The sequence below is a fragment of the Arvicanthis niloticus genome, chromosome 6 (genome assembly GCF_011762505.2).
Source record: "Arvicanthis niloticus isolate mArvNil1 chromosome 6, mArvNil1.pat.X, whole genome shotgun sequence".
Taxonomy (NCBI): domain Eukaryota; kingdom Metazoa; phylum Chordata; class Mammalia; order Rodentia; family Muridae; genus Arvicanthis; species Arvicanthis niloticus.
In genome coordinates this window covers 19,437,797-19,464,486 of record NC_047663.1, presented here as the reverse complement: position 1 = coordinate 19,464,486, position 26,690 = coordinate 19,437,797, and the positions used below count along the sequence as shown (strand labels likewise).

General features: G+C 50.6%; 1 protein-coding gene and 1 long non-coding RNA gene across 4 annotated transcripts in view; one reads left to right on the top strand and one right to left on the bottom strand.

Moving 5' to 3' along the window:
• Nucleotides 1-14,517: 14,517 nt before the first annotated feature.
• Nucleotides 14,518-17,476, top strand: LOC117711886 (uncharacterized). The gene is made up of 3 exons (XR_004607162.2): nucleotides 14,518-14,857; nucleotides 15,746-15,937; nucleotides 16,609-17,476. It is a non-coding gene; the product is annotated as an uncharacterized LOC117711886 (long non-coding RNA).
• Nucleotides 17,477-17,993: 517 nt separating this feature from the next.
• Nucleotides 17,994-26,690, bottom strand: part of Dcakd (dephospho-CoA kinase domain containing) — a 36,385-nt gene continuing 27,688 nt past the window's right edge. For all 3 annotated transcript variants that reach the window (XM_034507079.2, XM_034507078.2, XM_076935705.1), the window contains 4 exons: nucleotides 24,338-24,546; nucleotides 23,812-24,015; nucleotides 21,223-21,310; nucleotides 17,994-19,111 (listed from right to left, as the gene is read on the bottom strand). In XM_034507079.2, coding sequence (XP_034362970.1) covers nucleotides 18,820-19,111; nucleotides 21,223-21,310; nucleotides 23,812-24,015; nucleotides 24,338-24,449 — 696 coding nt within the window. In that variant the 5' untranslated portion in view covers nucleotides 24,450-24,546 and the 3' untranslated portion in view covers nucleotides 17,994-18,819. The remainder of the gene's footprint in view (nucleotides 19,112-21,222; nucleotides 21,311-23,811; nucleotides 24,016-24,337; nucleotides 24,547-26,690) is intronic.

Below are 26,690 nucleotides of genomic sequence, written 5' to 3'. Positions count from 1 at the left end.
CTCCTGTCGCTATAGATTAGATCTGTCTTTCCTAGTGTCTCATATAAATGGAATTATGTAGTATGTACTCTTGGTATCTGGCAGCTTTCCCTGAGAATGTTTATGAGATGTGTACTTAAAAAAAATTTTATTTTATTTATTTTTAAACTTGTATATATGTGAGAGGATACAGCCATACATGGGTGCAGGAACCCTTGGTGACCAGAAGAGGGCGCTGCATCACTCTCAATTGGAGTGGCTATGAGCCACCATAACAAGCCAGAAGCAGGACCTAGTTCCTCCTCTGCAAGAGCACTGAACAGTGAGCACCCTTTGACGGGGAAGAGGTTCAAGGCATAGTTTATCTGTATAGCCTTGGCTGTCCTGGAACTCATTCTGAAGACAAGGCTGCCCTCAAACTCACAGAGATCTGCCTGCCCTCTGCTTCCTGAGTGTGTGTGCCGCCTCTGCCCAGGAAGCACTCTTTTTTAAAAAAAGATTTATTTAATATTTTTACTTACATGTGTTTGTGTCTGTGTAGGTGCATGCAATAGTATGAGGTCAGAAGAGGACATTTATCTTCTGGAGCTGGAGTTACAGGTGCATTTGGGGACTAGGGAGCTGGCTTTGTGGATAAGGGTACTTCCAGGACAAGCATGAGGACCTGAGTTTGAATCTCCACCATGCATATAAAATCCAAGCACAGCAGCAGGTGCCTCTAACTCCAGTGTTGAAGGGCTGGGACAAATGGATCCTGTGAGCTCACTGGCTAGCCAGTCTAGATGAAACAGCAAGCATCTGGTTCAGGGAGAAATCCTGTCTAAAGAAATACAGTGGAGACCAATAGAGGAATATACCTGACATCACCCTCTAGCCTCTGCTTGTATGCACATGGGCACACACATATGCATATAACACACACACATGCACACACACACACACACACACACACACACACAAGCACAACTGGATTGAATTGTTAGGACTGGGAATGTCGCTCAGTTGTGTGCCTAACATGGCTAAGGCCCTGGGTTCCATCTCAGCACTGCAAAGAATATACACACATACACATTTACACATATGCATATATATGCATACACACTTACACATATATATACACACACACACATATATATACACTTATACATATATACACACGTATATATACACTTATTTTTAAGAAACATTTATTTATTTATTTTATGTGTATGAGTACACTATTGCTCTCTTCAGACACAACAGAAGAGGGCATCAGATCCCATTACAGATGGTTGTGAGCCACCATGTGGTTGCTGGGAATTGAACTCAGGACCTCTAGAAGAGCAGTCAGTGTTCTTAACCACTGAGCCATCTCTCCAGCCCTACACTTATACACAGATATACCTATACACATATATACATACATATTTATAAACATATACACTTATACACATATATACACAAACACTCTTACATATATAAATATATACATATATACATATACACTTATACACATATATACATATATCTACATACATCCAGACTGTCTTTGACTGAGCTGTATGAGATTCCTGGGTGCAGAGCTTCTGTGAGCTGCAGGTCTCTTCTGGGGTCTCAACCTTACTCCTTCCTCAGCCTGTTAGCTCTCTGGTCCCCTGGTTCCATGGTGCACATCTCCAGCAAGATTCTCCTCTTTTTCTTTGTTTTGTTATTTAGTCTCTCTGACTTTTTGTTTCTTCCTCAGTAAAGTGGGGATTACTGCACCTGCTGGATGTGTGTGCTGTGACAACTCTGTTAATGGGTTCAAGTGCCTAGTGGCATAGCCTGGGATAAGTCTGATGGAGCGATGGCTTTTTGCTTTATTTTCATTGACTTTGAACTCACAGAGATCTGTTTGCCTCTGCCTCCCGAGTGCTGGGATTCAAGGCGTGCGCCACACCACTGCTTGGGTTGATGGCTTTTGAGGGTTTCTTGGGCAGACAGACAAGGGTCAAGACATACAATACAGTCATTTTGCACCTCCATCTACTCTGGCAGAGTTTTGGGGACCACAAGTTGCTATGTCCAGGAGTTCATCATCCTGTTATGTTACTGGGATGGAGACCATCCTTGGGAGCTCACACTCCCTGAATATGAAGCTGTAATTGTTCATTCATAGGTACAACCCCTCAGTCACAAAAGCTACAGTGGCCCCACCACCACCTTCCTCCAAACACAGACATGTGAAAGTGAAACTCCCCCTCCCTCTCCCCACCCCACTTGCCAGCAGTGCAGAGCTCACTGACCAGCCTGTGCATAATTCAGAGGTTTGGTCTGAAATAGTTCCATGCAAACCTGGCCCTGCAGATTTAGGAGGAGGGGGAGGGGGACGGCAGAGACCTTCCCCAGATGAAAGGCTACCAGGGCAGTGTCCTGAGCAGCCTGGAACACTGCCTTCCTAATACCTCATCACACCCCCAAGACCCCCTCTCTGACAACTGTCCCGTCTGGTCATGCACACCTGCTGGGACCTGGGGCCACTACTTGTTTATCTCTAGCTTCCCCAGGACACCGGCTGAAAGACAATTCTTCTCAGCTTTAGCTTGGCTCTCCTGTCTTCACCACACCAATCTGTTGCTAAGTCCACAGATGTTTACAGAGCACTTGCCAGGGCAAGACTGGGCCAAGTCCTAGGACATTGAAGGGCATGTGGCCATGCTGAGAGACTCACACTTACTGAGGAGAAGGACAGTATGGAAAAGACAAAGAACAGACCATGGAAGAACAAGCCGTGTGTGTGTGTGTGTGTGTGTGTGTGTGTGTGTGTGTGTGTGTGTGTGAGAGAGAGAGAGAGAGAGAGAGAGAGAGAGAGAGACAGACAGACAGACAGACAGACAGACAGACAGATAGAGACAGACAGAGACAGAGGACTTCGAGCTGAAGGCCTGACCTGAACTCGGCCTGTCTGGGTGAAGAGTCATTTCGGGGAGATGAAGAGGCAGTCGGTTAGCTGCATGAGCATCTGGAAGGTACAGGCCATCTGGATTTCGCTAAGATTGGCTGATAAAACTGTGGTCAGGTGAGGAAGTCACGGGGCAAGCCATGAGTTCTCTTTAACCTTTGCTAATTAAATAAGGACATCCGATGTTTCTCAGTACATAGTCCCCAACATTATATGACAGGGTGTAGACCATCTTCCTTTGGAGTCAGACAAATCCTAGCACTCCCATGACCTTGAGGAAGTGACTTAACCCTGGACCGGTCTCCTTACCTGGTAATAGCAAGCAAGGTAGCCTGGTACATGAGTGATTCGGCACTCAGGAAACTGAGACAGGGGGATTATGAATTTGAACCCAACCTGGGTCGAATAGTGAGACCTTGTCTCAAAAATCAAGAACTATGGAGAAGGCTCAGTGGTAGAACACATTACTAGCATGTTACAAGGCCCTGGGTTTGAGTCACAGAACCACAAAATAAATACAAAATAAATAAATAATAGAGACATGAAATGGGTCATGCCTGCAAACCTGGTACACACACACACACACACACACACACACGAGTGCACACATGCATGCACACATTCTTTAAAAAGATTTAAAATAAACAGATATGGAATTGTTAGCCTAGTGGTTATCCCTGAGGCCTCAGTATACTACCTGTCTGCTAATTCTCAAGGAAAGGGGATCATACTGATGGAGAAAAAGCAAGAGAGCTTCCTGGCTTTTGAGCGCTGCCCCTCCCCAAAACATCCGTGGGAAGATGCTCTCCCATTGCTGATGGGAGGACCCAGTCACAAGACACCCTGGTGAATCCCTGCAGTTAGCTTTGCTTTGCTGTTTTCCTGCCAATGCTGGGGTTGGCTGCTCTGGTTTTGGAGTTTGGAGGTCTGCTTCACTCCTCTCCGGCTCATGACACCTTTAAGCCTCTGGTTCAGGCTTTCCATCTCTCCTGCCTTTGCTAATCGCCTCTTCCGTGGGTTTCTTCCAGGCTCTGAGTCCATCTCTCCACCTCAGAGAAATCTCTACTTTTTTTCTCTATTTCCTGCTGCTTGGCTCCCCTCTATCTCCAGGGACCTTTCTAATACTTCCTATTTATTTTGGAAGTAGAGGCAGTTGGGGAGTACCCAGAGGGTCCCTGCCTGGGAGCGGCCCAGGGCCCGGGTCCAGCCCTATCGATTAGAGAGGCTGGAGAGGGGCGGGGCATCAACGAACACTCCCTGGCCTCACCAGTTGCAGCTAATATTAGCTCAGGAAGGCAGCTCACTGATGGATTAGGAGAAATTAAGAATTCAAATTCTGTAATTTGAATTGGAGGACCGCTGCTTGCTGACAGCTAATACTTCTCCAGAAATTAATGAGTGAAGGAGGGATAGCGGGGCTGGGTTTCGTCTTTGACAATAGGATTCCCCACCCCCACAATCCAGGCATCTGAAAGCCCCTGCTCCAGGCAGGCACTTTCCAGGGAGGCTTGGGGTCCTGTTCATCTTACATCATATTCTCATGCCCTCTGGGGTCCCAGAGAAATGTCCTTCTAGCTCCCAGACAGGCTCTCTTCTGCTTCCTGGTGTACTCAACTTCAGGGGTCACAGAGACTGAGGAGAAGTCAGGAAAGGCCAGGGCTCACACCCAGGTGGGTCCTGATGAAATCGGTCCCTCTGAGTCACATCAGACCCTGACAGTGTCTGACTGGCCTTTGTCTCAGGACTGTCAGTCTATGCAATTCCTTCCCAAGGCTTCATAAAAGGCAAAAGTACGCTGACCTTCTCTCTGCTTCTCCCCTCTCCCCTTCCCTTCGTCCCTGCTGTCGAAATGACCTCTACTCAAGCACCCAGACTCTTCCAGGAAGCCTTCCCAGACTTGATCCCATGAGTCAGACTAGTGACTGGCTTCATTTCTTTTTTTAATTGTAAATTACTATCAGTGGGGATAGGGGCCCACGCGCCATGGGATGGATGTGGAGGTCAGGTAACAGCCTTTCGAAGTCACTTCTCTTCTGGTACCTTTATTTGGGTCTCAGAGATCCCACTCAGGTCACCAGGCTTGCACAGCAACAGCCTCTACCCATTGAGCACTCGCACTGGCTGTTTTGGGGGTTTGTGGTTTTTTTTTTTTTTTTTTTTTTTTTTTTTTTTTTTTTTTTTTTTTTTTTTTTTTTTTTTGTCTTCTCTGCTATGCCTCAGGGTTCCAGGCTACTCCCGAGAAAAGGGTGTCCTGCCAGACTGTTAGTTTTTGTGACATGACACTGGCCCTGCACCTGCCACTCAACCAATGCTCAGCGGCCGGCAACTTCCGTGTTCTTCGTGTCTGCCTTGGTGTCTCTTCACCTTCATTTTCTGAATGTCCAGGATGTGCTTGCTGACGGCTGGCAGAAGCCGAGGTCTGCGGTCTCAGTGGGGCATGGGAGACACATTTGCCTTTTCAATGAGGAGCACCCTGTTGTACCTTCTCTCCAAACAGCATCTTCTAACCCAGTGGTTCTCAACCTGTGGGTGGTGACCCCTGTGGGGGTCGAACATCAGATCCGCCCGGCAGATGTTTGCATGATGATATTCGTAACTGTAGCAAAATCAGTTATGAAGTAGCAATGAAATAACTTTATGGTTGGGGGGGTCACCACAGCATGAGGAACTGTATTAAGGGGTACAGTGGTAGAAAGGTCGAGAACTGTCGCTCTACAGCGTTTACAGTATTGACATGGTGTTTGTCACAGGAGGGGAAGAGAGTCAGAAGCAGCCCCTAAGGAAGCCACGTGACTGGGACTAAGATGAAGTCCAAGGGGGGTTGTCGATGGGGTTTTCATCTCATCTGTCCACCTCTGGGGCACGGCCCTCCCACTCTGGGCCCAGCCCCACTTTCTGCCTGGCATCTGGCTGAGTTCTGGCCTAGGGATATTGTTGGCTACTAGAGAAGGTCCATTCTACATAGCTCAGAGCCCACAGCTCCCAGTGGAAGTGACAGGAGTTGACACTGGAGTACTCCAGCTTGGTGGGAAACCAGGATACCTGGTAAATCTGGTAAGGTGGCTTCATTGTTGGGAGGGGCTTGGGGACCACCAAGAACTTGATCTGCCTTTGGTAGATGACAGGCTCAGGAAGACTTGCTTTGTCAGGCTCCAGCCACTGGCCAGCAGGGTGGCCCCTGGAGCAGATATTCTCAAATCTCTTCCAAAGGTGCTACAGAATTCTGGGAAATCGGATGCTTCCAGTTCTGCCTCCTCAGGCTGGAGTTTGAGCAAAACGTTTACTTTGGGTTGGTAGCAGGCAGTGAGGGAGTGGGGAATGGGGCAAGCGCAGATTGGCAGAAAAGGATGTTTTCTAGGGTGGAGACATGGTCCCCAGGAGTCTGTCCTCATCCAGCCCTTTGCCTAGCTCAGCTGCTGGGGAAGCCCCCCCCCCCCTACAATGTCCTCTTTCTCTCTGAGGTTCACCCTGGGCCCAGTGACAGGAGGAGCTTTTAGGGGGAGTGAGTCCTGGAGGTGTCCGGTGCGTACCTGTGCCCTTGGAGGCGGAGGCAAGCGGCTCCTGCCTGTCGTCCCAGGCCACTCCCTTTCTCGAGTGGCCCCTCCGATTGTAGAAATTGCCTTTTCCCAGATCCAATTAAAATGGTGTTTGGAGCAAGGTTGAAATAATCACATAATCATTTTCTTCAGAAAAGTTACTGGCTGAAGCCTGATTTGAAAGCTGAGCTGGTAATTGAATCAGAGGGGTGGCGGCAGCAGAGGGGCTGGGGTTTGGGGACCAGTGACTCCTGGCAGTGATAACTCTGACTACCAAGGGCTCTGTGAGAGAGTGTGTGTGTGTGTGTGTGTGTGTGTGTGTGTGTGTGTGTGTGTATTCCCATCTCACACTCTCATGTCACAGATGTCTCTTGGAGATGATGGGAGGTTGGTGGACAGTTGAAGTACCACAGGCCCAGAGCCTCTGCCATCAGACTACAAACAAGGAGGCTACAGGCTCACAGTCTCTCAAGAGCCAAACGAAGCTGGGACTCCAGCCCACTCTTGACACCCTAGCCTGCACCCTGTGTTTCCTGAAGGAAGAAAGCTGGAACATCCAGAGACACACCCTCCTCACCCTCCCTTGCCCTCCTCATCTCCCCCACCATCCCCTACATCATCTGAGGGAAGAGGAGAGGAAAGGAGGAACAGGGGGTGGATTACCAGCTCACCCTCTGGCCCACTGATCCATGCAAATAGTGGCTACATGAACAGCCAAGACACCTAGAGTTAGTGGCCCTGCCTAGTTCCATCTCTCGGGGGCCCCTCCTCCCAGTGTTGGAGTGGGACTTAGTATACCTGCCACCTCGAGATAGCTCATTCATTTCTTCCCACCTTCTCTCTTGTCTTCTTTCTTTATTCAGGAAATATTTATCTCATGCCTTTGCTTCATTTGAACTTGTATGGTTGCTGGGATGGGCCAGGACAGACAGAATGGCTATTGTCCTCAGGCAGGAGTTAAAGGGCTAGGGCACACTGAGGTGTGTGTGTGTGTGTGTGTGTGTGTGTGTGTGTGAGAGAGAGAGAGAGAGAGAGAGAGAGAGAGAGAGAGAGAGAGAGAGAGCATGCATGTGCACACCCACATGTTAGAGTGTGTTCTCCTGAGACAAACACTAAGGACAAAGAGCCAGGAAGAAGCAGATGTTTCCCCGGGCCAGCTGTGGTGCTGATGTCTTCTTCTCTGCAGTAGACACCACTCTTCCCCTCTTGAAGGATTCATTTGTGAGGTGGAAGTGTCCACTCGCTCACTCACTCATTACTGTTCGTGAAGGGCTGGCACCCGATTCTGGATGAGGGGACAGACTCTGATAGAAGGGGGTTGCGTGGTAAGACTTGGCTGGGAAACTTGGGCTTGCAGCTCTTCGGGATGCAGAGCAGCAGCTGAGTGAGGGCCGTGGGTAGCCCCATGGCTGGGGCTTGTGATGGGTAGAACCATGAAGATAGCAGCTGGTGGTCTCAGTCTGGTCCCTATGGCCAGGATCCAGGGAGGAAGTATTCCCTGGGTCTTGGGCACTCTGGGTTCCAGGAGTTAAGTTGGTCTTTTTCCATCTCTCAACCAGCTCGTCCCTCTTCTGTGTTCTCTCCCTCCTGAAGAGCTGGTGCTAAACTGACTGGCCGTTTGAGGATGTGATGTTCTCCTAGGTGACAAAGCCCTCTCCCGTTCCAGAGATCCTGAGGAGACCTAGCCACGGGCAGGCTTTGTGCCACCTTTACCAGCTAGTGGCACCAGCTGAGCCTTCTGTCTCTGTGCCCTCCTAAGGCCATATCGGTGGAGTCAGTGCCCTTCCTGGCTCGCTGGCCTCCTGGTCAGCAGCTGCAGGGGTGAGTCACAGCTCTCATTAGAGCTTAATTAATCAATTGAGTTAATCAGACAGCTTGGATGTGCTGTGGTTGCAGATGGGAGAGAGAGAGAGAGAGAGAGAGAGAGAGAGAGAGAGAGAGAGAGAGAACATGAGAGAGTCTGGGCTAAGCAAGCTGGGGCTGGCAGGGCCAGGGTTGGAGCACAGCCTTGTGGGTTGTCAAGGGAGGAAAACCTTGGAGAGGAGGATGGATGGGCTGGGCACGGGCTCACAGTGGTGGCTTTGAAAGGTGACCTTTGCTGGGTGAAGAGGACAGAGCCTATGGGTGTCAGAAGCAGGACCTCTCTCCCCTTTGACTTTCTCCATTGTTAATTTTTGTCGTGTCACATGTGTCTATCTGATGTCTTTATTTGAATGGACTGAAAAGAAAAAAGATCCCTGTCCCCCCCCCCCCCATTAAAAAGAGGGGTAGTTCCTTACATCCCGTCCCCATGACCCCAGGTTGATGAGACAGGACAGACAGGCCTCTAGGTTCAAGGAGGAGAGCCACAGTGTCTGTCCAGCTTAGACAGTGTCATTCTGGACATCTGGCCCTGGTGGAAGGGAGGGGCCGAGGGAGCAGAGTGAAGGGCCAGCAGGAGCCCAGTAAGAAGTCTGGGGAGAGGGGAACACCTGAGCCTTACCAGTGCCCAGATGGTTATCTAAACTTGGTGTTGTCTTGCTGGGGGAAGGTAGGATACCTGAGGCAGTGCCAACTGTCCTGACTCAAAAAAAAAAAAAAAAAAAACCAAACAAACAACAAACAACACACAAATACACACCAAAAACCAAAACCAAACCAAAGAAACAAAGAAACCCAGATGGAGGATCTCAGAACAGGACAGGAGGCAGCAGACAGCATTTGTTTATGTGTGTGGGTGTGTGTACATGAGCTGGGCACACATTATGTATATGTAACTGGCCCGCATATGTGTGTACAGGTACAGATTTGGCTTGTGTTTTGTTGTTTCTTAAGACAGTGTCTTGCTGGCAGGCTGGAATTCACTGAGTGATCCAGGTCAGGCTTGAACTTGTGGCAACCCTGCCTTTGCGTCCTGATGGCTGGGATTACAGGCATGTACCAGCACACCTGGACTGTGTGTGTCATTTTGAGAATGTATGCAAAGGGTGAGAATGTGTTCTATGGGCACTGTCCCTGTCCTTGCAGGGTCCCTTATTCCTCCTAGCCATGACAAAACTGTAGAAACACTATATTTGGTCTTTGAGGGTGGGAGGGATACCTTGGGCACATAAGATCTCATAAGCCCCATTTGCTGGGCTCCCTATGGCTCTTCATATCTTAGCTTTCCTGACTAATGTGCAAAACATATAAGCAAAGGCTAGTGTGGGGCCTGACAGGTATACTGGGGTCCTGGGGGAAGCCTGATGCCTCTCTTCCCTCCTTCCTTCCTTTCTTTTCTTTTTCGACACAGGGTTTCTCTGTGTAGCCCTGGCTGTCCTGGAACTTGCTCTATAGACCAGACTGGCCTCGAACTCACAGAGATCTGCCTGCTTTTGCCTCCTGAGTTGCTGGAATTAAAGGCACGCGCCACTGTCGCCTGGCTCCTACCTCCTTTCTTATTAGGACAAGTCTGAAACCAGGACACAGAAGACCCATGGACAAGAGATCTCATGTCTACCCTGTGTCTATCTCATGTCCACCTCATGTCTGCCCCATGTTCATCCCATGTCTGCCTAGGACCTCTGTGACCTGAGATGGCCTGTTGAAATAGGACCACTGCCACCAGGAAAGCCTCTGTTGAGCAATTACAGTCCCTTGGGAGCCACAAAACACCCCGACAGCACAAAAGGGGCACTCACCTTGTGTCTCAAGAGCACACCTTGGCCCTCGGCCTCCATGGGCCCCTTCCACTGCCTTGGGACAGGAGCTCCTGTCCTGTGGGTCCTTTCTCTGGAGCTATGCTGGCCTAGCTTGGAAGCCACTCAGCCTGTGTGGCTCCTGAGCACTCGGGATGTGACCAGTAGCATTGTCTGAAATGATGTTTTAGGGTTCTGTTTTTGTTTGTCTGAGATAGGGTCTTGCTAGATAGCACCGAAATTTAAAATCCTCCATGCCTGGCTCTTTTGGGGTGCCTCTGACACCGTTCTCAAATGTTGGTGTGGTGCCCGTCTATGATTTTGTTTCTTATAATGACAACATCAATACACCATCCTATCCTGCAAACAGAGCTAGTCAGCTGTAGTCCCTGCACCATGTGGAATGTTTTGTATAATCTCACTGAAAAATTGTAAGGCCGGGGGGTGGGGGGTGGGGGAGAGTGGAGTTGCCTACTTCTGCTTTACACAAGGAGGTTGAGTCTCTGAGGTCAAGTGCCTTGGCCAAGGTCACATAGCTAGGTCAGGGTTCCAGGCCTAGACTTTCCTGACTCCAGAGCTGAGACAGAGCAGGAGGTACCTCTCCCTCCACACTGACATCCACCCACCCTGGATCCCTCCTTTTCTGTGGCCCCTCAGAAACTGTCTGTCTATCTCCATGCTCTGGAAACCTTCCTTCCATGAGAAATAGCCTGTGGGACCACTGCCTTTCCATCCTCCAGGATGGGTTTGGAACCAGGGAACCAGGGTCTGATGTCACTTAGACCAGTGGTTCTCAACCTTTCAAACACTGTGATGCTTAAATATAGTTTATGTTGTGGTGACCCCCAACCACACCATCGTCATCGTCATCATCATCAATATATATAATTTTTTAATATAATCTATATAATAATTATATTATATTTCAATATAATTATATGGAATTATATTAATTAACTGATATTAACAAATTATTGTTACTGTTTTTTTGTTTTTTCAAGACAAGGTTTCTCTGTGTAGCCCTGGCTGTCTTAAAACTTGCTCTGTGTGGCAGGCTGGCCTCGAACTCACAGAGAATGGCCTGCTTCTGCCTCCTGAGTGCTGGGATTAAAGTTATATGGCACTACCGTCCAGCTCATAAAACTATTTTCGATGTTCCTTCATAACTGTAATTTTGCCACTGTTACGAATTGTAAGGTAAATGTCTGTGTTTTCCTTAAGCAACCTGTGTGAAAGTGCCATCCAACACCCCATCCGACGACACCCCATCCGACACCCCATCCGACACCCCATCCGACGACACCCCATCCGACGACACCCCATCCAACACCCCATCCGACACCCCATCCGACGACACCCCATCCGACACCCCATCCAACACCCCCAAAGGGATCACAACCCACAGGTTGAGAACGTCTGCTTTAGCCCTTGGACCTGTGATTTTCCCCCTTCAGAGCCGGTGCCTTTTCCCTGCCATGAAAAGCTGTCTCCTTTGTTACCTGTCCACGAGGGCTGTAAGACTCCCTGCACTGACGCACCTGCTGTCTCACCCCGCCCCTGCCCTTACCACCTCTAGTCCTGCTTGGCCCTGTAGATGACAGTCCTCGTTGCTATCACAGAACTGTGTCTTTAATTTCTCCCCGTCCGTCCCTGGAACGTGATAAAAATACCAGCATTGATCTTTTTTTTTCCTTTCCCTTCTGCCAGGATAATGTTTACCCAGGTGTCAATCAGGAGAAGAATTTGGCTTCCTAATTTCTCTTCTCCTCCCTGGGGGCTGAGCATCTCCCCGCCTCACACGGACACTGAGCCGGAATCAAGGTTACTAATAATCCCCCAGCACACACAGCCACCGAGAGCACATATATTAAAGTCACATATTGATTTATATTTTCGGGCCCCTCTGCCTTTCTGCCCAGCCTCGGCCTTTCCCTCTGCCAAGGAGAAAAAAGAATTACATAGCTATATTTATTGCTAAGATGTTCAGTGTAAAAAGCATTGTGTCCGACAGTAATTCCCAACCCCCTCTGGTCCTCTTTGGGGGTATTTTTTAAAATAGTGTGGCATTATCTATCCATAAACATTTGTCTTCTAGCTGTTGGTTCTTTATATTTCCTCTGGAGGCGGCAGTGAGAGATTTAAGGTAGATTGTCAGAAGGACTTTCTAATTTGATGAATAGTGGGCTACCTTCCTGGAAGAAGGGCTTCTGTCAGTGGAGGTGATCCTATTGACTATAGGTTAGGAGTATGTGTAGGGAGGAAAGGCAAATAGATGTAACTTTGAGAAATCACTCACCAGGCCAAGAATGGTGGCCCGTGCCTTTAATCCCAGCGCATGCAGAGACAGAAGCAGGTGGATCTCTGTGAATTCCAGGTCAGTTAGAGCTATATTGTGAGACTTTGTCTCAAAGCAAATAAATGAACTGATTAATAATAAACCAGCAGCCCAAGTAACACATTTTAATTAGAGGCTTATGGGCTTGTGCTCCCATTTCACAGTTGGGAAAAATGAGGCTTAGGGGTGAATTTGCCTCTCACTGGGGGATCTGATTTTCATGTCAGCCTTCTTCACTTCACCTCCAGTTTCTCCTCCAGGGGTATCTGAATCCTGCTCCCCTGAGAGGCAGGAACAAAGGGAGAGCAAAGGTCCTGGCCAGGGACAGATGTGGCAGTAGGTATTGAAGGCATGGTATGGAGGGCCAGCTGTAGGCTGGGGCTACAGACTTCCCACACTGCTCATCCCACTCAGAGCCCCTGTCACTCTGTCTACTGTGGTGGCCTTTAGAAATGTCAAACTCTTGGACTGCAGTTTTCCCAAAGGACTCTGGGAATGGAAGGTTCAGTGTCTGAAGGAAGGGAAGTTTGGCGTAACTTAGGCCCCTTCCTCGCACCTGTGAGAGGCTCCCTTCACACCAAGCACTGCCCTTTCTTCTTACTGGGGCACTGGGAGGTGGTCCTATTTTACACAGGGAAAGACTGAGGCCAAGTAACTTGCCCAGGGACAAGGCAGAGCCTAGTGTGCAGTCCCTGTCCTGATTTAGGCACCTGGGCTGGGACACACACACCACACCACACACACACCACACACACACACACCACACACACACACCACACACACACACACCACACACACACACACCACACACACACCACACACACACACACACACCACACACACACCACACACACACACACACACACACACACCACACCACACACACACCACACACCACACACACACACACACACACCACACACCACACACACACCACACACACACCACACACCACACACACACACCACACACACACACCACACACCACACACACACACCACACACCACACACACACACCACACACCACACACACACACCACACACACACCACACACACCACACACACACCACACACACCACACACACACCACACACACACACCACACACACACCACACACACACACACCACACACACACCACACACACACACCACACACCACATTAACTGTTTGTTTGTTTATTTATTTATTTTTGAGACAGGTTGGCCTCAAATTTACTATTACTGAGGACGACCTTGAACTTCTGGTTCTCTTGCATGCGCCTCCAGAATGTAGCGATAACAGACCAGAACCACTAGTTTTATGCAGTGCTGGGGATTGAACCTAGGACTTAATGTATGGTAGGGAAGCACTCTACCCACCGAGCTGCACACAGCCCAGCAGAGTGTTATGCACAGAAACCCCAAGCAGGACGCAGCACTTCAGTAAGGTTGCTCATGCATGCCTGCTGAAGGTTAAGCCCCTTAATCACAGATGGAGAAACCCAGGCTCAGAGAAAATAGGTTCCCAGGATCACTCAACCGGTAAGTGGACTTGCTAGGATTGGGGCTAGGCGCATGTGACCAAAAGTCCTTTGAAACTCCGACCCCCAGGATGTCCCCATTGTCCAAGCCCAGAAGTGGCAAGCAGGGTCCAGACAGCGCAGGGCACAGTGGGAATCAACAATAAGGACTCTCTCGGGGAACTTTTCACATTGAAAATCTGTTCCCTGGCGGCCACGGGTGATGTATGGCTGGAGATGATGAGAAACGTGCGGTGGAATGGAGACCGGCAGCGCGGGCGGCCCACGCGGGGGCAGCGCGGCATTGAGATTCCGCGGGGCGCGGGGGGCGGCGCAGGCCCTGACATGGGCCGGGTAATTGATCTGGAGGTGCCAATTTGCAGCAACTAAATATTTGGTTTCTGCTTCTGCCTGCTCCGCGCTCTGCTCAAACAAACTTCAATTAAAAGCGAAAAGCAAGCGTGGGGAGGCAGCGCGCCCAGGTCCCAGCGGCCGGATCGATGGCACCGAGCCTGCGGGCTGCCGAGCGCCTAACGGCGGGCGGTAGGCACCTCCTTAGGAGGGCAGGATCAGGCGCCCTCTTTCGGATCGCCGAGCACTGGGCACACGGCCCAGGAGAGGCAGCGCCAGAGGGGCCACCTCAGAGAGCCCAGGAGCACCAAACCATGGTCACAAACAGAACTAGCCCGGACATCTCCACCCTGATGTCTGAGCTTGCACACTACAGATGAGACCCTGGGCGCTGACCCTGCTCTCCGGATGATTCTAAGCAGAGGAACTTTGAAGATGACCTCAACTGTGTTCTCTCTGCATCTTCTTCCAGAATCCCAGATTCATCTTCCCTGTCCACGGCTGCCCATCTGTCTACCACTGAGTGGGCCAAAGAGCTGCAGGTTGAAGCCTTTAATCCCAGCATTCGGGATGCAGAGGTAGGCGGCTCCCTCTGAGTTTGAGGCCAGCCTGGTCTACAGAGTGAGTTCCAGGACAGCCAGGGCCACACAGAGAAACCCTGTCTAGGAAAAAAAAGTTGTATGTGAAATCCACCCCAGGCCCACCCCCGGAGGAGAGCAGAAGTGAGGTTTTGGAATTGGGAGGGGACGCTTTTGGGGGTGGGGGTAGCTATAACTTGGAGAAAGGGGTGGGTCACTTGTCATAGTACTCTTGGGGTTCCAGAAAAACAGTCACAATGGCCATTCACTGGGACTGGGGTTCATGGACTAGCTTCTGCCTCTCAAGGATCATTCAGTACTTTGGGGGATGTCCCATGGTGGAAGGGGGGGCCTCTTCAGCGGGGGCTGGGAGATGGAGGCAGAGGCTCTGCTCTGTGGCATGGGCTAGGGAAGGGTGGCTGAAGACATTTCTGGAGGGAACTAGGGAGGAATGGAATGGGTTGGCCGGGGGGCATCCAAGTGAACACAGAGCTCGGCAGATGGAGTGGAGGCCACTTGGTGTCCTTCCCCAGGAGCCTGAGGTGGGACCCGGGTAGAGGGGTTGGGGAGGTGAGGAGGACCTCGCCTCCCACACTTCTGTGGTCCACCTTCCGGACTGAAAAGCTGGCTGCAATTTTTTTTTTAAACCCCTTAGCCAAGTCAGGGTATTCCGGTATTCCATGCCCCCCTGCTCTCCCATGGAGTCATTCCAGAATTCCCCAGACAGCCCTACACTGGGGCTCCTTGGCTGCGGCTGGCTGTGGAATTGTAGGTTTGCAGGCCTTTAGAGGAGTTTTATAGGGTTCCCCTGAGTGCCACCTCGTCCTATTCTCCAGTCCTCTCTGGAATAGAACAGTCTCATCTGTAGTTTTCTATCTTCATCTCCAGGCAAATAAATGCCTTGAAGCACAATGCCTCACCTCAGGAATCATCCTCGTAGGCCTGCTTGGGGCTCCAATCTCCTCAACAACAACAACAAAAAAGGATCCAGACAGAGCTCTGTGTGAGGCTGAGGAAGGACCCGGGGCTGGTGTCCTCAAAAGCCTCCCCATCCACCCCTTCCTGTGCTGCCTCCCCAGGGTATGTATGTGAGAGTAGAAAGCTGCTGCAGGCTCCCTGCCTTCAGCCTGAAGCCCCTTCCCTGCCTGCAAGTTAGAAGCCTGCTCCCTCTCCACCCCACAGCCCCCCTTCCCGGAGGGCTGAGCTGTGGAGCAGAATGATTTCCTGTAATTGGCCAGCAATCCAGCCGCCCGACTTGTTCTATCGACATGCTGGTTAGCTGGAAATTGTATTGGAATCTGAGTGATGGGGAAGGGAGGGGGTGGAGAGCAAGGAGCAGCAGCTTTGGGTCCCAGCTAGGTGCTGCTCCAGCCACCAGCCCCATTCTCCCATCTGTGAGGGCAGGAAAGCAACCCACCACATCTCATTACCTTCACTCCGCCTCTCTGGCCATCTTCAAGGGCCTCTCCTGGCCATCCATGCAACCCCCTTGCCTGCAGCCATGTCTGCCACCCACTCCCAGGGATCAAGTGCCTTTGTGAAACAAGGGACACTTGAGAAAAGACACTATCCTCTCAGGCTTTCTCTTGCCCTGCCCCTTGTCCCATAAGGATAGAGAAGTCATCTGAAGAGTTGTCAGTTATGGCATTGCTGGGAATCCAGAATGGTGCTCACAGCACTGAGTTGCACCCACCCCACCCCCTCTGAAAACCATGTAAACTCTGCCCTTACATCACCCACACCACTTGCAGAGCTGGGAGACTTAAAGACGATACAGACTGTGCTTCAGTAAAGTGCAAAACCTTGGGCAAGTTGGACCAGGAGACGGAAGCAGCTTTAGGGGCTGTCTGCATCCTTCAACCGAGAGGCAAGTGAGCATGCGTCCACAGCACCCTACTTCTCCTCTTAGAGTGATGAAGCCCAAGTTAGGAACTGTGGCCCAGGGACTGGAGGAAGAGAGACAGAAGCAAGATCTGGCTGGGCAACTCAAACTTGGTGTCTAACCCTGTAATCTTGCTTTAGCTTCTCTAATGATGGGATTCCCAGCATGCACTACTGCTCTGAGATTCCCAGCTGTGACTTTTTAATTGGTGCTCAGAATCAGCGGCTCTGAGGTGGTCTACGGCTATGGGGGGTAATGTTAAGGGCTCGCTCTGTGGGAGCAAGCTGCTTGGGCCCTGGCTTGGGGGAGTGCTGCCACCTGCTGGCCACAGGGGAGGACACCTGTTCTGGAGAGGCGCTGTTCCAGGTGGACAGGTCCAATGAGCCAGCCTTTCCCCAAAGCCACCTTAGCCAGTGGTAAGGAGGGAAGGAGACCAGGAGGGCAGCTGCAGTGTAGTCAGGGCCAGTGCATAGTGACACTGGCTTCTGCACACCCTCCAGACCAACCTGTTCTCATGCTCTGAATCACTGTAGATGCAGCTGAGAGAGGGACCAAGAAAGTTCTTGCTCAAATTCCAAGGTTTAAAAAAGGTTTTTACTGACTTCTACTTACCATGCAGAAACCAAAGGTAAGGAAAAAACCCCAGTCCTGGATCTCCTGCTCCTCTTGAGAGGGGACTCAAAGTCTGCAGTTCCCACCAACCTGTACTACCCAAACCAAATCCCCTGATGGTCTGCATACCGCATGCCACAGGATTCCAGGATCTTTTTCTCAATCGTCAGCTACAGGACACTGCTGGGGTTCTGAATTTCCACCCTCTACCAGGTTTCTGCTAGACTGCACCCACCTGAGGGAGCAGGTCGCTCTTAACCTTCCCACAGCTCCTCACTGGCTGTCCCAGCCCCTTTTTGCTTCTTGGCAATGTACAGGCAGCTAACGAGCTGCTCTCTGAGGTTTAAGCAGCTCTGTGAAAGGGGCATTAAAAATGGCCACCGCAGCCTTCACATTAGTCACTCATTTCTGGCCTTAATAGGCTGCTGTGAACAAGATCTACACATCAGCAGGTCTGCAGACGCCAGTTGGGAAGGCTGATGTCTGCACTGGTCTAATTGGGTTGGGAAAAAAAAAAAGCAGACCTGTGGCGAGTGAATGTGGTCTCCCAGCAGCTCCGCCGACTCCAGAGGTGCACAGGACTGACTAGCATCCTGTGCTTAGGCCTCCTCAGAGTGAGCAGAGGCCAAGTGGAATTCAGAGGACATTTTAGATCAATTCGATTTATTGAGCACCAGTGGAGAGCAGGCTGCAGTACACTAGAGTGGAGATGAATGAGCCCTGCCATCTAGAGGCGTACAGTCTGGGAGAACCCAACCAGTTTACAGGTTATCCTAATGTGGATTAAGATCAAACAGTAGGCGATCTTTACAGCACCTAGCTCAGTCTGGGGCTGTGGTGCCTGACCTCGGGCAGCCAGGGATAAGATACTGCAGGGCAGGGAGCATCAGGGGAAGGCACAGAGGTAAGACAGCATTGGGGAATATCAAGAGGCAGAGTGGGGGAGGCAGTGGCTGAGGATAGCTCTGTAAGCAGCTGGATTTCTCCAGAGGGCTCTGCCTCGACCCAGCCACAGCATGCCCAGGAGGAGACTCCCACTGCACCCAGGATAGGGTGCTGTTGAAGGCCTGTAGTCTGGAGGGATTTGCTGTAGTCCACTAGGAAGTTTGTGGCCATGATGGGGCAGATGCTCTGAGACAGTTCAAGCCCAAGACACTTTTGGCTACATAGTCGTAACCATGGGGAGAGCCACAGAGACTGTTAACTGCTGTTTTCCTACCACCATGGATATTGTTCTGCAGGTGGTAGTTGGGAATGGTAGGGCTCTGGGGGGGCGGGGGGGGGGGAGGAGGAAGGGGTACATACTGTCAGTGGGCTTCTTTTGCTGAGTCCCAGACTGGTTACACTCCAGAGTTGGCCCACCACAGAGGCCAGTCTCAGAGTCAGAGAGAGTGTAGTGTTGTGGACATGGTACGGACTTAGGTCTCAAGAGGAGGAGGGCTGAGGCTTGCTGCCTGGGTGTACCCAGCTAGGGGGAAGGGAGAAGGTAACGGGTAAGCAGGTAGAGGAGGCTGGCGATGCCTGCCAGGCCCGTCAGGAACCCGAGCCTCAACGGCAGATACTCCATGGAGCGTTCCAGCTTGGCATGCAAGAGGATGACCTGGCGTCTGGTGAGGCTCCACTCGCCCGAGTTGTCCAGAACGTGGTTGGCCATGCGGGCCTTGTCCTTCAGGGGCAGCTGGGCATTGATCCTCGCCTCTGCATCCTCCCGGTTCAGGTTGTTCCGCTTCATCAGCCGAGCCAGCTGTGTATCGCGGTCACTAAAGGCAGAGCACAAGTGGACTGTGGGGCCCAGCCTCCCTCTCCACAGCAAGGTTCAGGAGTGGGCAGCTGGGTCTGGCCCAACTTGGAACACAGGCCAAGACAGCATCTTCCCTTCAGAAACTCCCTCTCTTGAAGCCACACAGGAGCCACCCTGCCAGACAGTGACAAATCCTGTAGAGCAGGACCCCTGGCCCTATCAACCATTAGACTACTGACAAGAGCAGAAGGGGAGAGGGCTGTAGCACTTGTTCTCCATTATCTAGGCCTTTCTGCTAGCCTATCTGCCTCAGTTTTCCTTGCTATAAAATGTGACAATTTTTACCACTCCAGGCCTTTATCTGCAACCAGAGAAACAGAAAAGAGCCACACAGGAGAGGAGCCTCCTCTGTGAAAGCCAACCGCATTATAGAGAACGCAGTGGGCAGAGGACACATGCTTTAGATGCCACATGTCTATGGCTGGCAGGTGCTTGGGTGTACACCCTCCTAAAGTGTGGCGCAGAACAGAGAGCCCTGGAATGCAGGGCTGTGACGGTGACACTTGATTCTGTTACAGCCATGTTTTCCTTTACTCCTTCCCAAGTCTTCACAAAAACAGCACAGATCACATTCAGGTACAATCTCCGTAAAAGTGCTCCACGCGGGGGCCTCACAGGGTATAGCTCCTTTTGGTGACTAGCAAGCAGTTCTACCTTCCTCTTCCATCCCTACATAGAGTTTTCTAGAGATGTATTTATTTTCTGAGCGTTTTTGCCTACATGTATATAAGGGCGCTGGGTGTGTGCTTGCTGCTCACAGAAACCAAAAGGAATCGGATTCCCTGTGAGCTGGAGTTAAGGATGTTGTGAGCCACCATGTGGAATGCTGGAACCTACACCTGTGTCCTCTGAATAGCAAGCGCTCTTAAATGCTAAGTGATCTCTCTAGTCCCCTAATTTTGTTATTAAAGCACAGAAAATCCATAGGGCCCTCCTGGGCTCAGCTGGTATCTTCCACAATAGAATAAAGAAACTAGACAGGCTAGGGATATGGCTTAGCTATCACAGCAGTTGCTAACATATGCAAGGCCCTGGGTTCTACAGTCATAGCCACTAAAAACCAGGCAAACAAGGGAGACTGAAGGTTTACACAGGGAAGCACAGCCCTGTGGAGAAACTGACAGGATGTCTGTATCCCAGTACCAGGCTCAGGGGATTCAGACTGAGCTTCAAGTGACAGCCCCTGAGAGACCTGGGGTAAGGGTAGGGCAATCCTCAGGGCACTGAGCATTTCAGTGTACGAGGAGCCTCCCATACACCAATCCCTTGAGAACCACCTTGTGCTCAAAATACCTGCACTATCAAGGCCACCTATGTGTCTGCCACACTGGTGGGTGACATCTGGAAAGTTTGTGGGAAGCAGACACACCCTGCACCCTCATCTTCTCTCACCCAAAGGGACTGTGTGACTCATTTCTCTGGAAGCTTGATTCTCCTGTTTGCCAAACCTGGATTTGATTGCTTCCTGTCCTGGGGGGTTCTGAGAACAAAGCTCCTTCCTTAGGGACTCCTGACAGCCACCTCCACACGGCTCTCTAGAGCGTGGGTGGACCAATGGGTGATCTTGAACAAATTTTCCAACTGCCTCCACTCCCGTTTTCCCTCTGTAAGTCAGAAGTGCTCCCTGCCATGAGTGCTTCAGGCTGAAGAAAGGAAATTGTCTGAAAATACGTGAAGTGCGTTAGGAGGAAAAAGGGAGCCAGTGAGTAACAAGGTGGCCAGAAGCAAACCCAGGCAGCTCAACTGAAGTGTCTCCAACGGCCAGCAGGGGGAACCCTTCCCAAATACCAGAGAAGCCTGAGGCCCCTTTTATGCACCTGCCCCAGGTGCATCAGGACCAGGTACAAAAGTTGGTGTCTGCAGGCTTGGGTACCACTATCCCAACCCACTTTGTGCCTTGAGCACCTCATGAGAAAGGTGTAAAGGGATGTTTTCCAGGTACATCTTACCGTAGTAAGTGTCCTTTCCAGCTGTGAGCAGGCCACGCCTCACCAGAACATCCAGCCTGTGAGCAGGCCCCGCCTCACTTACCAGTACATCCTGCCCAAGAGCAGGCCCCGCCTCACTTACCAGTACACCACCACTGTGTGCTTCATGTACTTGAGCAGCTTCTGGGTCTCAAACAGCAGGGGGATGTCCAGAATCACGTAGCGATACCCTGGAGAGAGGACGGAAACTCCCAAGTTCAATTCTGTAAGGGTACCAGGAAGGATGCTTGTGACCAGGCCCTGCCATGGAGAGTGCCCCAGCAGATGGGAGACCTTCCAAGGACAGACATACCCTGAGTGCCAGCTAGTCCCAATGCCATTCAGAGCAGAATGCTGTAGAAAATAACTTCTGGCTGGCTGATCAGGGAAGACCTTGGAGAAGGGCTGGCATTTGCACTGGCTTTGAAAAGCAGGCAAGATGTGGTTACTTGGAAAGAGGAGGTGGGGGTGAGGATCTCCAGATGAGGAGCAGCAGAACCCAAGGAGCTGGGAAGTTCTCCTGTGCAGACCAGATGGAGTCTGGAGCACAGTGCACGGGAGATGACTAGGTCATCAGGGTAAACCTTCATTTTCAACTACAGAAGTTATTTCTAACCAGAGGTGAGACATAGCAAGGGCTGTAGGAGACTGGGAAGAGTTTCTGGGATTTGCTGAGGCCTTTCTGTCCTATTTCATTTCACACTGGTTCAAAAAAACCGTAAAGGACAAGCCCATTCCTGGAAGCAAGGTCCTTTTAAAGTCCCAGTGGCCACCCCTGCTGCTTTCTTCGAGACACCTGTACCATACCAGAGCAGCAAGGGTAGTTCGTGCAAACTACAGGATTCCCTCAATGGAGAAAAAGCACCATGAGCCCTCCCATAGCTGAAGCCAGAGAGAGGTGATGTCCTAGCATAGCATGAGTGGGCACAGTTAACAGTTACATACACTCCTGCTGCATCTCGGGCCCTTCGTGGGTAAACAAAGTTGGGAGGGATAAGAGGCAGAAGGGAAGGACAGGCCTGGTGGCACTCAAGAGACCCTGGGCTGGCTGGGCGGTGGTGGCGCACACCTTTAATCCCAGCACTTGGGAGGCAGAGGCAGGCGGATTTCTGAGTTCGAGGCCAGCCTGGTCTACAGAGTGAGCTCCAGGACAGCCAGGGCTACACAGAGAAACCCTGTCTCGAAAAAACAAAACAAAACAAAACAAAACAAAAAAAAAAAAAAAGAGAGAGAGAGAGACCCTGGGCTGGAGGTGTCTCACGCTACACTTTCAACCACAGAACCAAGCACCAGCTACTGGGATTACTGCTCCCCACAACCTGTGCTCAGGAAGCCTAAGAGAAGCCTTGGCTGATAAGGGTGTTGGGGTCCTGACTCTGCTGACACACCTTGGTTTGCAGCACCCCACATGACTGCAGGTCCTTAACAAAATTAATCTATGTAATGAATGAATGGAATACCTGCTCCACAGGGTGCTGGGCACAGCTCTGAGAGTGTATAGCCACTGAGCAAAGCCAGGCCCCTTAGCTAAGTGCCCCCTAAGTGGTGGGTGTTATTGCTATTGTTTCTGGGAGGACGGAGTGAAGCTGGCATTGACACCCTGCACCTTCGAGCTCATCCGCTCCAGCACCAAGCCACAGAACAGACCAGATCCTCCCTGGACCCCTTATCTCCCTTTCCTGTTACCCCCCCCCACACACACACACACTGTCCTTTCTCCTGGGTCCCTCTTGGGAGCTGGAAGCCAGCTCTTTGGTTCACCGGTGAAGGGCTATTCAGCTGCACACGCCTCCTGCTTGATAAGCCCTGCAGACTATCCTGACTCTATTAAGACATCCGCCTGCCTACGCAGAGACCTCCCCAACAGCTGCTGATCTTATCTGACATGTGATTATACCAACTTTGACAGTTGTATTTGTTAAACTCACCGGGGAGAAGCTGGGACTGTGGAAGTCACAGCTGTCGTCCCCATTTCTCACCTTATCGAACTGAAAAGAGCTTTCTGGCTTTTATTTAAGTGGTGCTGGTTGGGGAGGTGGGGAGGCTGGGTGACTGGCACAACAGGAGAGCTTTGGAGCTGGTGACATTATCCAATGCTTAATTTCAGAAGAAGGAAGCCACCGGCGCCTCGAAGCTCTGCAAATGTCCTCAGAGCTGGCCTGGGAGCAAATGCAAAGGGCAGGGATGAAGGCAGAAGGCTCTGCCAGGCAGGGAGGCAGAGGGAGCAGTGGCACAGTGGTGGGCTGGCAGACACTGAAGGAGGACAGAGGCAGTGTCTCAGGGACAAACAGAGGAGGGCATCTAGAGAAATAGGTGCTAGGAGCCAGCTCTGGCCTTTGCAGCACTTTAGGGACTGAGAGACAAGTTTGGGTCGTCAGTATAGATGTTTTCATCATTGTCTTTTGAGGGAAGTACTGAGCAGAGGACGAGCTAGGGGGACATTCCCCACTGCATACACGAGGACCTGAGGCATGAAGAATAAGGGGCCTGGCAATGGTTACACAAGACATTTGGTTGAAGACAACCAAAATGGGTCCTCATATTCTCCAGGAAGTAGTCGCCACACTATGACTGATGGGGAGCTAGACCACTAAGCCTTCTAGTCAACCAACTCTCTGCCCTGGCCCAGATTCAAACAGAGAAAGGCCCCTGCTTTGTCAGGCATGTATGTCCCCTCCGTCTAGAGGCTCACCTCGGAGAAAGTACTTGAAGGTCTCTTTCATCATTTCCTTGCGGATCTCAGGGTGGGTGATGGAGTTGAGCAGCTGCCGACGGTCAGGCTGGTTGAAGATCAGGTCTCCAAGGACCTTTCGGTCAATGTCGCCATTCTCCAGCAAGACTTCAGTGCCAAAGGCCTCTACTATACGCCGGTGGGCAGGATACCCTGGCTGGACAACTGTGGTATGAAGAGGCCGAGTCATTCCAGAGCCTCTAGCTATTCAGAAGCCCCCAGTGACTGGAGGCAGACTGAGGGGGACCCAAGGCTGCATGCATCCTTTGGAGCCAAAGTAAACGAAGGGGCTGAACAGAGCAGAGACTCCCTCAAGCCTGTGATGGAGCTGAGTTTAGGATGACTGGACTCTTGAGGAGGAAGAAGAAGCAAAAGAGTCTGCAGGACAAGAGATGGGCAATACAGCCATGAAAAGTCTCTCTGAACACTCTAAAAAGACAGAGTCTAATGATGGAAGCACGGGGACCCTGCTGTGCACCCAACTCACCGTGCCGGGCAATGACGTCCACGTCGATCACGGCACAGCCCAGCTGCTGGAACACCTGGATGACGGAGCTCTTGCCTGAGGCAATGCCTCCTGTTAGGCCCACCAGGAACATCTTCCCAGGAGAGAGAGAAGCCAGGCAGAGCAGGAGCTGGGACGCACAGAGCAGTTGGCACACTCACCAATCAGCTGCTCCACCAGGCTGGGAAATCCTGTTGTCAAGAGACATGCAGGCCTGGTCAGCAGTGTGCACAAGGGCTGAGGGAAGGGAGTGGACAGAAGGTTGGGCAAGGCCTAGCCCTCCTGGGGAGCTCTGGGGCTGCTTCTGAGAATTAAATCCCAGTACTGTGGGTGCTGGTATGGGCTGGACATTAGGGCCTTGTGCATGCTGGGGAAGTGCTGTTCTAATAAGCCATATCCCCAGGGCTCATTAGTGTGTCCCTGCAGGCTTGAACTCACCATCCTGCTGCTTTAGGTCTCTGAGCACTGGGCATTAAATAAAGGTCTGTGCCACCGCTCTCAGTTTCTTTAAGTCTTTTTTTTAATTGCATTTTTAAATACATTGTGTATATGCCCTTCTTAGTAGGGTCTGAAATCTGTCAAAACCACTTTTGTTAACCTAGGATTTACAGTCCTAATTATACCTTGCCTGGGCCCACATGGAAATGAGCTTGCCTCTCCTGAAGACACATCAGACAACAGGGGAAACAGCCTCTTGGGTGTGGCACAAGATAACAAGAAACCGCTCTGCAAGTTTACATGTGCATAGCTCATTCTCACACGGGTCAGGGGCATCTAGCATAAGCTGGAGTTCAAACAGAGACTAAAAAATACCACAATTTTGGGGCTGGAGACATGGCTCAGAGGTTAAGAGCACTGACTGCTCTTCCAGAGTTCCTGAGTTCAATTCCCATCAACCACATGGTGGCTCACAACCATCTGTATTGGGTTATCATGCTCTCTACTGGTGTGTTTGAAGACAGGAACAGTGTGTGTGTGTGTGTGTGTGTGTATGTATGTGTGTGTGTGTATTTAAAGCCACAATTTACAAGTTAGCTTGAGGGTACTGTCACCTGTCACCTCCTGGTCGTGTCCCTCTTGACAGAGGACCCTTGTAACAGAGAATGTCACATTCAGTGTCTCGATCTGCCATCCCCAAGTGCGGCTTTTCAATTAGGTATGACAGCGAGACGGTCTAACCCCAGCACTCAGGACATTAAGAACAAGAAGACTGGGCTATGTGATTAGTTCTTGGACAGCCTAGACTAGAGACTTTATTTCTAAAAGTGAGCAAAATAAAACTACAAGGAATCGCCGGGGGACCAGAGAGGTGGCTCAGCAGGTAAAGGTGCCTACTGTTGCCGGACAACCTGAGTCAGATCCTGTCCCTGGGACCTACATGGTGGCAGGGGAGAACCACCTCTCATGAGAGTTGTCTTCTGACTTCCGTACGTGCACCCAAACACCCACGTAAACTGCTACAGCACAGTGCTCAAAATGGCTCCAGTGTATGGCAGCCCTTGCCATGCTGCTATGGCTATCCAAATGCCAGCAAACGCTGCTGGAAACACCTACGGGAGACTATGGTGTTAGGAATTACAGTGCTTTCCCTCCATGCTCAAAATTACCTACTCATACAGAAACACGGTGGTTTAATTACAGAAAAGAGAATTTTTCTACTGTCATTCCTCGGCATTTAAGGATCAAATTAGTGAATTGTTGGAGTATATTACCAGAATGTTTGATTTTTGAAATTGCTGTTTGAGTTGCTGACTTGAATTTCATTTTAAAAATATCAAATTAATTTGGACTTAGAATTAGGGCAGAATTTCCAATACTTTCTGAAATGGCCCTCGACATATCTGAACCGTTTTATACTATGAATTCATATCAGAGTGTTTCCCAGCATTGGTGCTCAGGAAGCTGAAGTATCAATCAACCCTGGAGGAAACTGAAGATAGTTTACATCCTGTACATCAAATATTCAACATTGATTTAATTTAATTCTTGCTGGGTGAGATGTACTCTGTACTTCAGCACTCAGGAGGCATAGCATTTGTTATAAGTTTGAGGCCAGCCTGGTGTACAGAGCAAGACCCTGTCTCAAAAAAAAAAAAAAAAAAAAAAAAAAAAAAAAATCAAGCAAGCAAGAAAGGGGCTGGAGAGGTGGCTCAGTGGTTTTGAACATTTGCTGCTCTTGCAGAGGATCCAATTGTGATTCCTAGCACCTACATGGTACTCACAACCATTTGTAACTCTTCTGGCTCCTGCAGGCAGCAGACACAGGCCTGGCACACATACACATATGCAGACAAGGCACTCACACACACATTCTGGTGTACAGATTTGTGTATGC